Source organism: Scomber scombrus, chromosome 23, assembly GCF_963691925.1.
Source record: "Scomber scombrus chromosome 23, fScoSco1.1, whole genome shotgun sequence".
Lineage (NCBI taxonomy): Eukaryota > Metazoa > Chordata > Actinopteri > Scombriformes > Scombridae > Scomber > Scomber scombrus.
The window spans coordinates 19,684,656-19,701,230 of NC_084992.1; the positions used below are offsets into that span (position 1 = coordinate 19,684,656).

Sequence of the window (16,575 nt, forward strand, 5' to 3'; positions counted from 1 at the left end):
CCTCTACTGCTGTTAGGCTGCTGTTTGACATGTGTCCATTTCACAAACCGGCTGTTTTGACTTGCAGTGTGTGAACGAAGCTCACTGCAGTGGAAGGAGGCCATGTGCTACACACTGACAGACAGTAACAAAGTTGTCAAACACCTTTCCTTCCCTTTTAAGTTTGGCTTTTTTGAGCGGCTCCTCCTGGCTCCACTTTGCTCGGTCTTGGCATTTGTTCTTCTCTATGTTATTGTTTCTGCTGTTTCTCTTTCTCCTCCTTATTCTAAAATCCCCTCCTATCTAATTCTAACCCAGCTGTTTGCTTTGCTCTGATGGAAGTAATTTTATTTCACACATGACACACTGCTACTGCTGAATTACTCCAAAAAATGACTCCACTGCAGATGCATCACTACACTGAAGGAATTGTATATGTTGGTTTAATGTGTTGTTAATTTATCCATTAACCAAAACAAATGTTGTTTTTGCTCTTTGAAGCTTTCATGATGAGAACAATTCTTGAGTTCATTAAAATTGCAACAATAATCAATATTTTGACAGTGCAGTCAGAAACAACACCTACCGTAAAAAAACGGTGTATAAGACACAGTCTATTTTGGAGGCTCTCATGCTGGAAAAAACACTTTTTTATTAAATACTGGTTTATTTGAATGCACCAGTAGTTATTAATTTATAAACACATATATTTATACTCCAAAACTTTTAATAGAAACACAATCAAACACAAATATTACACCTGAAACTGTGTGGCAGGTTAATGGTTAATGGTAATGATTTGCTTAACTGAACTGGACCAGTATAATATAACTCTGACTGTGTTCTGATTAGGCTTAGTTTCAATTAAACCTTTTAAATGAACACAATAACTTTACATATTTAATAAAGTGTGTACCTGTGTGCTTATTAGAGTCCCAAAAACTCTTCATCAGAGCTGTCGCTGTGCGTAAATAGACTACTGCACCAGAGTTGCGCTTTTGCACATCACCTTTCAACATCAGTTTGCTCTGTAAATACTGAAACATCACAGCAACTAGTGTCTGAAATACATCAACACACTATCACTTTTCTGTACAACATACAGCATTAACGGGTCATCAATAGTCTATCTATTTTCATTAGCTGCAGACACAGCTGGAGTGTGCAGCACATGTTTGACACTGCTGTTTACAGGACATTATAGTTCATAATGCGGATGCTCACATCATTATGTTTAAAGTTATAGTTATTGTTAAAGCTATCATTCTTAGTGTGGACAGCTTTTTACATACCTATAATGATGTCAAGATCCAACCTCTCACCGAGACACACCGGTGCATATTTTTATCTCAGCATATTTGACCCCTGGCGTCTTGGAGAGAAATATGTGTTATCCCAGTGCTTGTTATGAATAATTGCAAAGAATACCAGTGTTTTAGGACTCTATCTGCTTAGAGATGGACTTTTAATAGCAAAAAAACAGCTTTAAAATGCTTTAATAGTTTATTTTAAATGTATCCCTTTGCAAAGGAAACACTAGTGTTCTGTTATTCTACATTAGTTAAACCAGCTTTACCAGACTGATGATATGTTGTAGTCATGCATTCATAGAATATTCCTTTTAAGTAATATCTCCTTTTTTGTTCCTCTTTTTTTCACCTCCACAGGTAAGGAGGAGTCAGTGGCCACCTTCAAGGGCAACGAGTTCTTCTGCTACGACCTGTCGCTGACGCCCATCCAGAGCAGCACCGACGAGATCACGCTTTCCTTCCGCACGCTGCAACGCAACGGCCTCATGCTCCACACCGGGAAGTCGGCCGACTACGTCAACCTTTCGTTGAAGAGCGGCGCCGTTTGGCTGGTCATCAACCTGGGCTCGGGGGCCTTCGAGGCCCTGGTGGAGCCTGTCAACGGCAAGTTCAATGACAACGCCTGGCATGATGTGCGCGTCACCCGCAACCTGCGCCAGGTAAACACTTCCTACACAATCCAGGGCCACCGCAGTCGGAGTGGTGCCTCTGTCTGCTCTCCATATTTATCTCTGCTACTTTATTTAACTCTTTTTTGCTGTTTCCATCTTTTTTCTCTTTTCTCTCTGCACATAAAGCACACAGGGAATGTATGTCTCACCTATCTTCTCTCCTCTACTGTTGCTTGCAGCCCGCCTTAACAACATTTTTTTCATAGGTTGGTGTTGAACAGAAGGCAGATGCTGTTTTTTTTTCTCCTCTTTCTTTCTTTGCTTTATATATTTTTTGAAGAGACCAAAGATCCATCTCACTTTCATATTCAAGGGTAATTTAAAGGTAAAAGCTAAAGTCATGACAGTCCTAGTGACAATAAAACTATATATATATATATATATAAATATACTTTAATCCCGGTCATTGTTAGATTATAATTAACATAGATTGTAATAAAAGTCAAAGACAACTTTGCATATGTAAAGCGTTACAGAGGACATTGTTTTGTGCCGTTATTAATGAAATACTGATGAAAAAAGTGTTCGCCCCAGTATGTATGCACATAATGTACTAGGCTACACTAATGGAATGCGCCCTAATTTATCAAAGGTGACAGTGCACTTAAACCCTTTCTGAACAAATTAACCATCACATCTTTACAAACCTTTAATTGTAACTAATGGAAAACAAAAGAGCAGAGGCAACCTGAATGTCTGTGAGTATGTGTGGGAATTGGTGTGTGCCTTTGCATCCCAGCTTGTCCAAACTACTTAATTTTTGCACAATACACAGCAAAGCAGCAAAGTGCATGCACATACTATACACTCTGTAGGTGCTGGGTTCTCAGGATGCACCAGGTCATCAATAGTTGCAGATACCAGCAGAGAGATACAATCAATTTCACTTACACTTGCCATGCTTACTTCTTCACATTTTTGTGGGTAATTGTAATTGGAATGAATGGCTTGTCAGACCTAATAATGGGCATTGTAAGCAGCCCAGAATGCAAAAAAGCCTGATGTGAATGCATTAACACAAAGATGGTGAATCAACTTCTTTTCTCTGCGCCTGCAAAAACATTCCCTGGAAGTTGATGAAAAACTCCTGTACTTTTAGACACTAAAGAAATCTCTCCCCACGCAAAAAAAAAAAAAAAAAAGACAACCTGAGAGCAAAGTGATTCTTAACATGGACTAAGTGCTGTTAAATTATAGGGGGGAATTTCCATGCCAACTAGACTCGATTAGACTTCTGTCACATTGCAATGATATTAATATATATTTCAGTGTGGAAACTTAGACATGGAAATAGTCCAAGATTTGTGGAGCTGATGTTTTATTTGCATATGCTGTACTTGCCTCAGGATAAGGGCAAAATGATCACGCGCTCGAAGACACACACGCAGAGTTTGGGTCAAATATGTTATCCTGTAGAAAATATGTGTGATCAGCAGAGTGAAACTGGCTTAATGAGTTTGGGTAGCCAACACCGTTTTAAAGATTTACAGCATGAGCCTACCCACCTACCACCAACTGCAACATAATGACCATTAGGCAAATGAGTTACACAGACACATACACACATACTAAACTGAGAGCCGCCTGCCTGTCTGTCTTTCTACCCACCTATCTGTCTATATTAACATTTACAATAAAATATGTTGCAATTCATTTCTCATTTTCAGTCAATTCAGGGACAATACCATTACTACCAGATATTAAATTATACTTTTGCAACCTTATTAAATATAGGTTGGATCATAACTGCTCTATAAGCATAGTGTAAATCTAAAATATTAATATAAAGCTTAACTCGAATAGAAATTTTAAACAAGTGGGAAGAAAGTCTGCAAGTGATTAAATTTGTCATCCAAAGTTGAATCACTTCAGAATTTACATATAAAGTGTTGCTTCCTTGAAACTAGCAGGCACATATATTGCATTTTGGGTAATCTCACTTTACTTGTGGAACAATTAAAATGAAAATAATGCAAGATTGCTCTTATAAAATTATAGATTATATTAGTTAAATGAGTTGAGTCTTATGTCATGCAGGTTGCCTGTATCACATCCATGCCTTGAACTAGAACTAACCACCCAACCCATCCTGTCCAGGCGATCTCCATTAACTCGCAAAACAGCTTGAATCCCCAGGGGATCATTGTAATTGACATAACAGGCGGCCTAAGTGTTAAAGAGCTCTCTAGATTTACACTGGACCATCCCACTGAGAGACACAAGGAGAGAGGTATTGATGACATTGACCACCTCTGACCCTGTGTTTACTCCCCGGCTGATACCATGCTGATCAATGAGCACTTGCGTGAGTTTGAGGTCTCGTACAACACACGTGAATTTACACAGTTACACACATTGGGTGAATTTGAGATTCGAGACGCATGCCTTTGCATTCATATGATCCCATAGATGCTGAGCAACAGCTAAGGTTAATACCAAAACATTTCCCCACCGCACTTTAATGTGTGGAGAAATATATTTCTTTACATTATAGTTACCATTTCCAGTCTGTGAAGTAACTTTTGATCTTTGGTTTGACAAATATGAAGATAAATACCATAACAATATCCAATAATAACCCATAAACTGGTGCTCAAAACACTGTTACTCTTTATATTGTCGGTTTTACATAAGCATGGGAGAAATATGACAATTGACAGCATATGCAATAAATGTACATGGAAACTATGGCTTCCAAAAAAATATAATCAACGCTTCGTTGATAGTCTAAGACAAATAAGGATTGTGAAGACTGTATTTATAGCAAGCCTGTTCATACGGATTATAGTTTACATCGCACAAATTAGCTAGCTTTTTTCTCCTCTTTTAATAATATATGTAGGCAGACATTTCCATCTCAGTTGTTTATTTTTTCAGAACCAGAAAAAAATTACATAAAGATTCATAATGTTTTATACACACTGACAATTGACAAATGCGTATTGCAGACAGTTGTCCAACAACATGAACCTCTTGGCCTTCCTACTGCAGCTGTCAGGGTTTAGATGCTAAAAATACTGTTAATTAAATCAACTTATCTCTAAATAGAACTGTGAATGAAAACAGCGCGCCCACACAGACACAGCGTTATTGTTCTCCGCTGCTCTTCCCATTGTGGTTAACACGATATCGTATGCTGAAGATTGCCTGCAGTCTACAACAAAAGCATTAGATTCCAACTGAGGTTATTGTACAGCCCTTGTGGTCTCAAAAGTCTCATCCACTCTCTGTCTGGTGTTTATAATGGCTCATGCAACGTCATGCATATCTACTGCTGCATCAGTAAGCTCCAAAATAAGTAAAGCCTGTGAGCTTCCTCAAGCCTGTTTCTCTCTCTAACTCCCTCTCCCTCCGTATGTGTATGTGTATATTCACCGTCGTTCTTCACAAAACCTATGAATTTGTCAGCTTTGTGCGGGATAAAATGAAGCAGACAGAATTAGGTGAGGTGATAGGGACTCTCCACCAAGAGAGAGGAGAGGAACGGGAGGGGGTTATGGAGGAGAAGGGGTATGCTATGTGCCTAACAAATGATCACAGGTGCAGAGCTCCCCTTGGTGGCATCTCACGGTACTGCAAGTGTGCATGCAGTGTATGTTTGAAGAGTTTGGCTAATCCCTTTGGTGTACTATTGATAGGCAGGCAAGGACACTTCCATTGACCTCTCATCAGTGCAAGTCTCCACCCTACAATATGCACACAATAGACCCATCCCTCCCCACCTAACACATACAATAGTTAGCATAAGCAGCACAGCCATCTTCTCCTCTTCATCCCTCCCTGTCCTCTCCCTGACATGATATTATAACATCATGAAAATATTGTAGACTTCAACACTGGCGACTACCCTTCACCTAACTCTCCCTCAGAGTCACACACACACTGCCTAAACACACTGCAGAGAAAAGGAAGGGCAAAGACAGAGATGCAAGCCCTCATATTTGGGTGTCTTGGGGAATGATAGATATATCTGAAACACTGCACCAAAACAGAGCACATTGTGAAAATAGGTCAGATATGAAGAGTGCAAGGACACTTTAGTCAGCATACTGTTACTGTAGCAGTAATATGTTTTCTGTTAATGCATGCACGATGCACAGTTTAAATAAAAACTGCTCATTGTCTACTGTACTGTACCTTCTATGAGTATCAATTTTATGATTTATTTCAAATCCCGCTCCGATTTTTCCGAAAGCTCCATCGACACATGCACTAATCCGCATATTGCTGTGTTCTTGCAGGAATCCCTCATCACATTTACAACTGGATAAATCAGCCACAATTCAATGGGAATGGCATGGACAAAATCTAAAACCACTGGTGCCTGTATTATGTTCATACCCATCACTGGGTGTCATTACAGTACCTCAAAGTCAACCAATCAGTTTGTGTACATTGCAGATGAGCAGTAATTTAAATGCAGATCAGTTGGTGTCTGATCATGAGTGAGACTCCTGATGAATGTTTAGTGGGTAATGTATTGTCTTCGAATGTTAGATTTACACAAATGTTCTAGTATCAGCAGTGATATAGGAGTATTGAAAGAAAAGAACAGGAGTCAGCTGATTTAATTCATCAGCTCTTTCTCCTGTCACATACTCATTATCTCCATAGCATTGCAATTTAAAACCAGTAAACAGAGCAAGTAGCTGCTTCTGTAATCTAACTTAGTTATGATTAGACACTAATGTGAAGTTACTATTGTGGTCCATATTCCTATTGTCAGGAATGAATATGCCAGTCCAAGTAGCACAGTTGGTTGCACTCAGAGTGTATTATGTTTTATTATTTATATTATTTATTTAGTTGTTCTTTTTGTTTGAAATTCTATTCTGATGCTACTTTTTAAAAAATCATGATATATAAGCAGTAAGTAAGATGCTTTCTTTAGACGTGGCGAATGGGAGAGACCATGGTAGAAATAAAATCAGTGCACTGTGCATACGCTACACAGTACACTACCGCATAATGTAATAAAAGATAAGTGAAAGAATCGCCTGCAGTGCATGACGGGAATGTTTCACTCAGCTGCTCTGTAGTTGACTATAATTTAGCTTTTGTGGTGGTGTCTGTAGAGCTCATTCACACTCCTGTACAATATTGTCAACGGTTTATTGAGATTATAGCAATGCTAGGAAAAATGTGGGATGCCATGCTTTCGATCCATCGGAAAGATATGAATGTAGAAATACAATAATCTATATACTGATGTATTCTCAGAGGACCAGCCTCCCATGTTCACGATCACTGGAACAATCAGAACCCAGCTCACATCACTTCACATCACATCACATCGTTCTGCCTGTATACTTAGCAAGCACATGCAGGCACACAGGACACTGCAGCCGGAGGAAATATGAGGTACATACTGCCAAGGGAAAGGAAATGTGTTCTTGTGTCGAAGTAGAGAGTGTAAGAAAATGATTGTGTTCACTACACAGAGAGGGAAATGAAGTTTGGTGCTGCTATCTAAGAGAAGGGTATCTGAGCAGTGGGAGCATGGTGAGAGCACAGGGAGAGAGACAACAGTTTGTTCTCTTCTAAGAGAAAGAGAACAGAAGCGGGCTTTCTTTTAATTCCCCGATGTGACTTTACAACCGAAAGATTCAACATCCCAATGTGTCACAGAACTGGGCCAGTAGCTTTGCCAGCATCTACAGAGAGAGAGTCCTTTGAACTCAATATCTCTCCTTTTTTTTTTTTTTTTTTGTTAGCATAATTTTTCGTTCTGTATCACTGTCACCCCTTCCTCGCTTTTATACTCTCACCTACTGTACAGTATCATCTATCCTTCTCTTGTCTCTGGCTGTCTCTCTCAGAAGTACCTTGATGTTCTTTAAGCCCGTCAACTCACACACATCTATTTTCCATATAATTGGACCTTGGGTGGACCTATTGGATTAATGCACGGATCAAACAGATTTGTTCATGTTTCTTAAGTGATGAATGCGGATCCCTGAGGTTCAACTGCCGGCCTTTGGTTCAGCCGGAGCAAGCGAGCTTTGATCTGCATCAGGATCGAGTTCAGTAAAGGCCACATTGAGAATGATAATCTGTTCCACATAGGCAGTAACCGCTGTGAACCATATCAGAATCCAGTGAGGTACTACAATTTTGAGTAAATGGATTTCTTTTATTTACTTTTAAACTAAAGAGCCTTGAAAATCCATAGAGTAAGGCGTATAGACGTGTGCTTTGCTGTATGCCGGATTTATATGAAGGGTTGTCTTTTAACTATCTAGCAACAGCAGAAGAGCTTTATTTTCTTTGGATTAACACATTAACAGTAACATCATTCTTCAAAAAGAGAAAAATAATATATTCTACTCTATTTTATGCTGTTTTAATTACTCCTACCACTAAAAACACATCATTAAAAACAAGTAACTTTGAAAGTAAGGGTCATCATGAATCTACAGGCATGCGTGGCTGTTTATGATTGTGAGGCTCAAGCACACCCTCACAGTCAATAATAGATCATAAAACCTTACACACACACACACACACACACAAACTTTACAAGCAGAAAGACAACATTACATAAAAACCAATAAGGCAAACATAGTTATTCAGTTGAGAACACACAGACTACACTTTTTCTAGCCTCCTTGCATGTCCTCCATACAAAATAAAATATAGTGCTCACACCATCCTCACATACGCTCTTTCACCCACACTGCTGCATGGGTGTTATAAACAGAAACTGACCATGTCAAGGGATGGAAAACCACTAAAAAAACATGCATTACTTTGAAATTGAAACACTTGCAGAGCGGTTGCTGTATGATGAAAAATTCATCACAGGGAATCGTGGCCATTTATTAGTGTTGTAAGTTCTTAATGTGGTGCAGTCTTCTAAAAGCTTCATCTCATTAGAAAATGTATATGTTGTATAATGTTTAACCTGATATGTTGTAATCCCAGTCACTAAGACATCACCATATTTAAGAGGGATGTCTTAACTAGTAAGGCATGATGGGAAAACAATCACATTTATTTTATATGAGCCCAACCCCTTCAATCAATACTCACAGATGCCTGGATGCCCCCCTTCTTATTGTTGTTTTTTTCCCATATCTACCATCCTGACTTGTTCAGATTGTTTGCCATGCATTTCTGTAGGGCGCTATCAACTGCAATTACCTTGCCTCCTTTTCTCCCTCCTCTCCCTCCCCTCTCATCCAACCTTCCTCCAAGAGGCAGCCAGAATTCCTAAGAGAGAGCCAATCAATCCCTCTCTTGCCCCTCTTTTCTCCACCCTCCCTCTCTCATTTTCACTCTGTCTCTCTCGTCCATTCTTTCCAGCAATTTGTCACTTAGCAACAGTGTCTGCTATGCTGTTGGGTAGTGAATCGTCCCTGGCTGCAGTACTCCAATAGTTGCATTAACCCTTTCCCCACAACTAGGTCCTACAGATAGGCACTATGATATTATTGATAAAAGAATGATTGAAAGGTCCTTTTAGTAGGAAGCAGCATTAAGAAACCATCTTGTCTTGGCCCTTTTAAACCTCCTGTGTACATACGAGCAAGTGCAAAAGGAAAAAAAAAGTAATTGTGTTAAATTAATGGGTGAAAGTATCCAATTGAGTTAATGAATGACTGGTTACACCTTTAATTTGACTCTGGAAATCAACGCTTACATGTAATGGCCATCCCACACTTACATCATGTGGATTAGTTCCTACCAATTACATGTTAGCATCTCAATAAGGTCAGGACAATGTGTTTAGCATATTGACAAACTGAACCTCTTGTAACCGACCTGAAAATGCAATTTAGAGCACTCGTCTTTGCCAATACATACAGCACACACTTACATTGGTGATATGAATTGCTATTCAAGGAAAGGCAGAGGTAGTGGATTTGTTTGATGTACATAATGACATGCTAACACCTCTGTAATCCGCTCTGTTTACTGCCAATGACAGTTTAAGTATTCCTAATGTGCTCCAGCCGTGCTGAGAGGAGATGGAGGGGCACAGTTGGCATGTGGGTGAATGTTTGTTTGGGATTTCCCTCCCTTCTATTCTGTTGCTTTCCACATGTGTGATTGGAGGTCGCCGCCTAAAGCACAGCTTCTGTCTGTACATCACCCACCCAATCTGCAAACACCTCATTCTATGAAAACAACGGTGCGGCTGTTTGATACCAACACTAAGAGCTTCTTTGCATTTGAGGGGAAAAAAAGCTAATTTGCATCACATTTACACTGCATTAGCATTTCTGCCAGCATTCCCACATTCACTCACTCACTACCTGCACCAGCACTTTGATGTGTATTAATCCTTCTGTCTCATAGACCTATAATCAGATAACAAATCTAAGCACCATTAGCACATTCAAACAGGTGAAAACAGGCCATAAAATGTTGCTGGGACAGAAACCAGTAAGATATTTACAAAGATTATGGGACAAAACCAGACTGGAAGAGAAAATGTAGCACAGTAGAAGACACAAATTTCCCTTGAAAGTAATATTTTTAATTACATTTAATTGAAAAAGACTTTGCAATATCACATCAACTTTGTTGTTGTTTTTTCCCTCGCTTGAAATAATTAGTTGGATTCTTCAAAATTCTCTTGCTTTTATTCTTATTTAACTACAGCCAATAGAAGGCATGAAAGCAATAAACAATTAGAAGAGTCTTCTTTTAGATGCATATAATAGTGTAATGGTATTGTAAGAGAGTGTCCTCCTGGGTTTGTCTAACTGTACAGAAATAAGAAAGAAAAAAAAACAAAGAAACAATAAATGGTATGATGAGTCCAAACTTCTCAATTTAAACATTATTTATTTGGAAGAATTTGTTGTAACACATCACACAAAATAAACCCCCCCCTCCAGAACAAAGAGTTGAACCTCACCGAGTTGTCCATACTGGGTCTCTTACAAGATGTCAGAAAAATTAACAAAAACAAATGTATCCATCTCGTATCATGCCTAACTTTAGTGGATCATAACATATCTGGCATTGGGTTAATCTGCAGATGAGCATAGAGTTTTTGAGCCACAGCAAAGGCCATCATGTAGCCTGCTACAGACATGCTTTTAGTCCAGCCGATTGCTGGAAATGTCTTTACTGCAGTTGTTGCTCAGTTGTGGACTTCTTCTGGCTGCTCAGAAGGAGCGAGGAATCAGCAGTCAATGGCAGTGGCAAAATGTGCTATGAATTAGATTTCTTAACACTTGTGAATCACTGCAACCATGAAAGGTCCTTGAGTCATAAGTGTGCAGAAAAATGATTAGGCTGATGGGTCCAGTAGTATGTGAGATTAGCTCCAGACAGATACACACAACGTAATGCATAATCTCCTCCAGGCTTATGCTAGGCAGAGATTTAAAAAAAAAAAAAAAAAAAAATAGCCCAACACGATGTAAGATTGTTTACTTCACACAATGAACATACAGTTAAATCAACTGAAAAATGTACCTGTAAGGTTCTTTTAAAAAAAAGTAGTTGATCAGTATAAATCTTCACCGTAAAATTGCATAGCCATATCCTGATGGAATCCTAGGGGAGTTCAGCAGTGTACAAAGAGAGATGGAGCTATTCAGTCAGAGATGGGGATGATATGAAGAGAGAGAGATATGACCATCTGCATTGCCATACACAATATCTTCCACTGCTATTTTAATGCACACACACCTATACAGAAGCTCACACTGGCACACACTGTTTGTTTGCAGACTTCTCTCCACCGTAATTGCAGTGACATTTATATTTGCACCTGAAGCCTGTCTGCCAGTTTCCATTACTTGGAGCCAGACTTAGAGAGAGGCAGACTAGAGTGAATGGTGGATGATTGGAATGAACGCAGAATCAAATGTACCTGAAAGAGCTATTCTGAATCGAAGCCCTGCTCCCTTTTATCTGACAGGGTCACCTACACAGTGTCTGTGCTAGAGAGAGACACCCGATATATCACACAGGCATAAATACTCAGGAAGGCACATACATGTATTGTGTATTGTATGGATGCTCAACTTTATACAGCCAAAAGATTAAGGTTATATTTAATATGTATATTAAGTATGTATTATTTTAAATTTTCATATATGACATTTTCACCCAATGACAAATAGCACCTATTCTCTCACCCCTCCTACCCCATAACATTATTCCACAATATCACTTTTATCGCTTATTTCCAAAGGCTCAAATTGGAAATTTATGTGAGTACAATCATCAGTCTTAGAAGTTTCTCGGTTACAATGATGAATCTATCTGGACTGGGAATCTTGGCTCCGCTGCACAATCCATTGATCATTTTCACAGCTTTGTCATTAAATATTTATTCAGCTTATTCGCTGGTGGCCACAGTTCAGTAACGTCCAGCGTGACGAGTGCCTAAAAGATCAGCAACTCAACAAAAAATATCATTTTACAGCTCAGTCAACTCCGGTTGTCATCCCACGGATCGTCTTCTTCATGTTGACAGAGGTACATCAACCCTGTCTGTGAAATGTACAGGCACAGAACTCAGATCGTGAATTACCAAGTTAACGGTATTGAGAAGGAGCTAATTTATCCTCTTTCCCTACTCCCAATATTTAATACATGAAGGTTTCCTAGCCCAGGGCGTCCTTTGAGACAGATGCAACACAAAGTTGTTAGTCTGGGCCCGTGGTTGTTTACACGACTAGGAGTTTTATCCTCCATTAACAGACATCGGCATTCACAGCCTTTGTTTTCCCTCATGGGTCAATTACAGAGAGGGTGATGGGCTGTCACAGCAGGGGCTTCAGGCATGTTGGGTTTAAGGCTTGAAACAAATATAGTGCATGGGAGAGGAAATTTACTGCCAGAGTAAAATCAGTGGTACAGAAAGGGCTGAGTCTGTCTGTTTTGGATATTAATGCATTCCAACTCTCTCTTGTGTACTGTAGTTGTTTATCTCCTAAACCCCTTGCCATATTTTTCCTTTGGTGCTCTCATTTGTTGTCAATTCACTGTATTTTCTCAGCACTGTATTTCGCTTCCATCTGAGGAAAACAATTTGGTACTCCTGGGATACCATGAGAGAGACCCCATTTACACTTAGTCACTTCGTGCATCTTGGGTGGATCGGATAGCTATCCAATCTCAAGCAAGCCAAGTTTAAATGCATCCAAGAAGCATTCAACACAGATTGAAATAAAGCCAGAAATACAGTATAGCCAAATGTTAAAGAGGTGTAAATGCATCCATCTGTCTAAGACTTCTTATCAGTAAACAAGACATATACTCTCACATGGTCTGTCCTGTCTTATGTCCCTCGTGATGATGACTAAGTTGCACTGGAATTATCCGTCATTCTACCCATCTCATTAAAGCGTCAAGAAATCATGCAATGAGAGAACTTTCGTCTTGCTTGTAGTTCATAGATAATTGTTTTAAGCAATGCATTTGTGCTGGTTTATGGATAATTATTTGCCAGCTCATCTTTTAACTGGTGTAACTTAACTGGTAAAGTGCTGTTATTTTGCAAGTAATTGACCTGATTTATATGTATCCAAAACATATTGCAGTCAGATTTGGGATCTGGCCAACAGAGATGGATGAGTGCAAATCAAACTTCTTAAATGTCTTTTTAAACAATCTGGATAGGAAACACTTAAATGAAAAAGTGTAAACAGAGTCAAAGTGGGATAAGAATGTATTCTTCTTTTGTAGGAATCACCATGTATTCTCCTCTCCCCCCCCCCCCCCCCCCCCCCCCCCCCCCCCATCCTACAGTAGTACTGCACACACTTCCTTCTTTTACATCTCAGAGAAAGAACAAAAGGGGAAAATCATGGCATACCTCTTTAAACCAACTAGTTACCATACCTCTCTGTCTACCCTTTGATAACAAAAAAAAGAACAAAAGTTTAATTTTCTGCACAATTGATCTTGACAATGGAGCACCAGTTCCGCAAGGCTTACTGTTCTCAAGCCTGCAGAAAAATGTCTGACTTGTGTTTAAGCTGTGCCTCTAGATCTAACCCTACACATCTAGTTTCACACATCAGTTTCAGTGGTTCATTTTGCTTCTCTTTTTTCTAGTCTGGGAGTTCATTCTTTTTGCGCTTGAATTACTTACAATTCAAATCATGACCTCAGCCCAACTGCTTATGAATACTTTCTTTTAAGGGAAAGCTCGCATAACTAAAAACTTTACAGTAGAACTCCTAAAATACTAGGTCATTTCCATAATCTCTCTACTAAATGAATGAATCTGTCTGTATGTGTATATGTGTATGTTTGTCCTTTGCATATCTCAAGAACCATTCATCTGATCAACTTCATTGTTGAATTAGGTGAAATTTGGACACATGATATGTTTAATATTAATAAACTTAGAATAAACAAGTAAACAGTGAGACACAGGATGGGGCTTCTGGCATCTGTGACTGCATGTCACGATGAGAGCTGCACGACTCTGCCAAGAGATATCCATCCATTTGATAACATTGAAAGTTAGATTTTGTTGTCAGAAAAAAAACAAAATAGAGAGAGAAAGGGTGAGCAAGCTGATAGCACAAGCAAGTGTCAGATAGAAAACCCTGGTGAGGAGGCACAGCAGGGGAAAGCTTTCTCTGAGGGAGAAAAAAGCCTGTGAATGACAGAAATACAATGTTGTTTTGTGATTGTTTCACGGTGGTTTCATTTTAAAGCACAAAACAAAACAACCATCAAACACTCAGCAGATGATGAACTGTGGATACATACACTCTTCGTTCCTGTTTCATTTTCCTCCTCTGCATTTCTCCTTTCCGTTCATTCATTACATTCAACTAATGCAGCAGTAAATATTGTTGTTGTTTCATCATGTGTGAGTGCTGTGTTTCAAGCACAGCAGCTGGAGAGAGACACACACACACACATACTACTAGATTACTGCTTCCTGCTTCAATGTAAAACAATCATTAAAATAAGGAACATTTACTTAAACTAGTTCTTAATAACCTTTTCAAAAAAAAAAAAAACAAACCTCCCTAGGCAAAGAATCAAGGCACATCTTGCTGCACAATATATATCAACATGCCACTACCTAAAGGACAATGAATGACCTAGACACACACCGCACACATGCATTCACATACACACACACACACACACACGTATAGCCTATACATAATTAATATAAATATTAACATTGTTCTCCAAAGTGAGGACAGGGAGCGTTGGAAAGCTTTCTCTGGAACGAAAAGCCTGTGAATGAGATAAATGACCCAACAATCTAAGTCTGCAGTGCTTTCATATCACCTTCTAATTTCAGATCAGCTGGAGAAAAGTTCTTTCACATGGCATGCTATAAAAAGTAGTAGTCAGCTGAAACATAGCTTTTATTTAAGAATGGACAGACTGTTTAGGTTTCTTCCCTCAGGCAGCTCAAAACCAGTTTGTCTCAAATAAGCACAAATCTTTTGAGCTAATATACCTACTGAAATGATCCAAACTGAAGCCACGGAAAATAAATGATCCAACAGCCCAATATGATAGATCAACTTTATCTTAGGATGCCTAATTTTTTCAAAAGCTCTCCATTATGTATTGAATGTAGCCCTTATTTTACTTGAAATGAGAAAAATATTCACTATGACAGTACTTAACATCTGTGTATAACAGAATGTTAGTTTCTTTCATGTTGTTGGTAGTCACTCACACCTCACATCAACAGTCATCATTTTTATATGCATCGAAGCAGCAATACCAGATGCCAAGCTATTTTGAACAGGCACTGCACTGGTTTCAATTCATTTCCAATAGCCCAATATGGTGAATCAAGACACCACCATAGATCAAACAAGCAATTCAAAATGTAAGTCAATTTAGCAGTAAAACAATGTGTACAAATGTAGTTATTCATTGAATTCAGGTTATACATACATAGATGCTGCTCAGCTATTTTATATCTTTGTCTGGTCAGCATCATATCTGTTCATCTACTTGACCCTTGACACTGGAACTGGTACACTGCTTACTCACAAAACCATATAGAGTGACTGATGCAGGCCTGTGCAGATGTATACTAAAGTCAAAATGTAACCTCTCCTTTTCATTTCCATCCTCCCCTGTTTTAACTCACTGCCATCACTTTATCATGTCATTTCAGAGATCATTACCAATTTTAAGGATATAGTTTTTTACAACTTTACCAGAGCTGCTCTGTCAAAGAACTGATAAAGAGATAAGTTCAAAATCCAGACATCAAATACTTACAATTGATCTAAATCCTACATAATTCAAAATGTTGCTCTAAGTATATCTCATTTTATTTCCATTTGCGTATCACAGACTATCTTTCAGTGAGTTTTGAAAAGCCCACAGTCATTGTCACCTTTCGTAAGCGTGCATTTTTCTTACTTAATAAACCTCTGTCAGGCTCGAAGTCATTTGAGCTCATTATATCCGGCCTTTGATGTATCAGGTGTTTTTGAAAGCTCAGAGAAACAGGAGTGCAGAGTGGTGTGGATATGCAAATTCACACCCACCGTTGAGTCTTATTCACATAATTAACAAATTAAGAGGAGTCATTAGACAAAGTGGGTGAATGGTGACTGCACTTTACCATGACCCTGTATCAAAGAGTGGGCGTGCACAAAGCTTCAAATCGCCACATGTGGAGGACTTTGTGTATGGTTGAAACC

The 16,575-nt window shown here is 38.9% G+C and overlaps 1 protein-coding gene across 1 annotated transcript in view; it reads left to right on the plus strand.

The window, feature by feature from the left end:
- Positions 1-16,575, plus strand: part of nrxn2b (neurexin 2b) — a 590,949-nt gene that overhangs the window by 203,105 nt on the left and 371,269 nt on the right. The window contains 1 exon segment of the mRNA XM_062444511.1: positions 1,647-1,948. Within this exon segment, the coding sequence (XP_062300495.1) occupies positions 1,647-1,948 (302 nt within the window).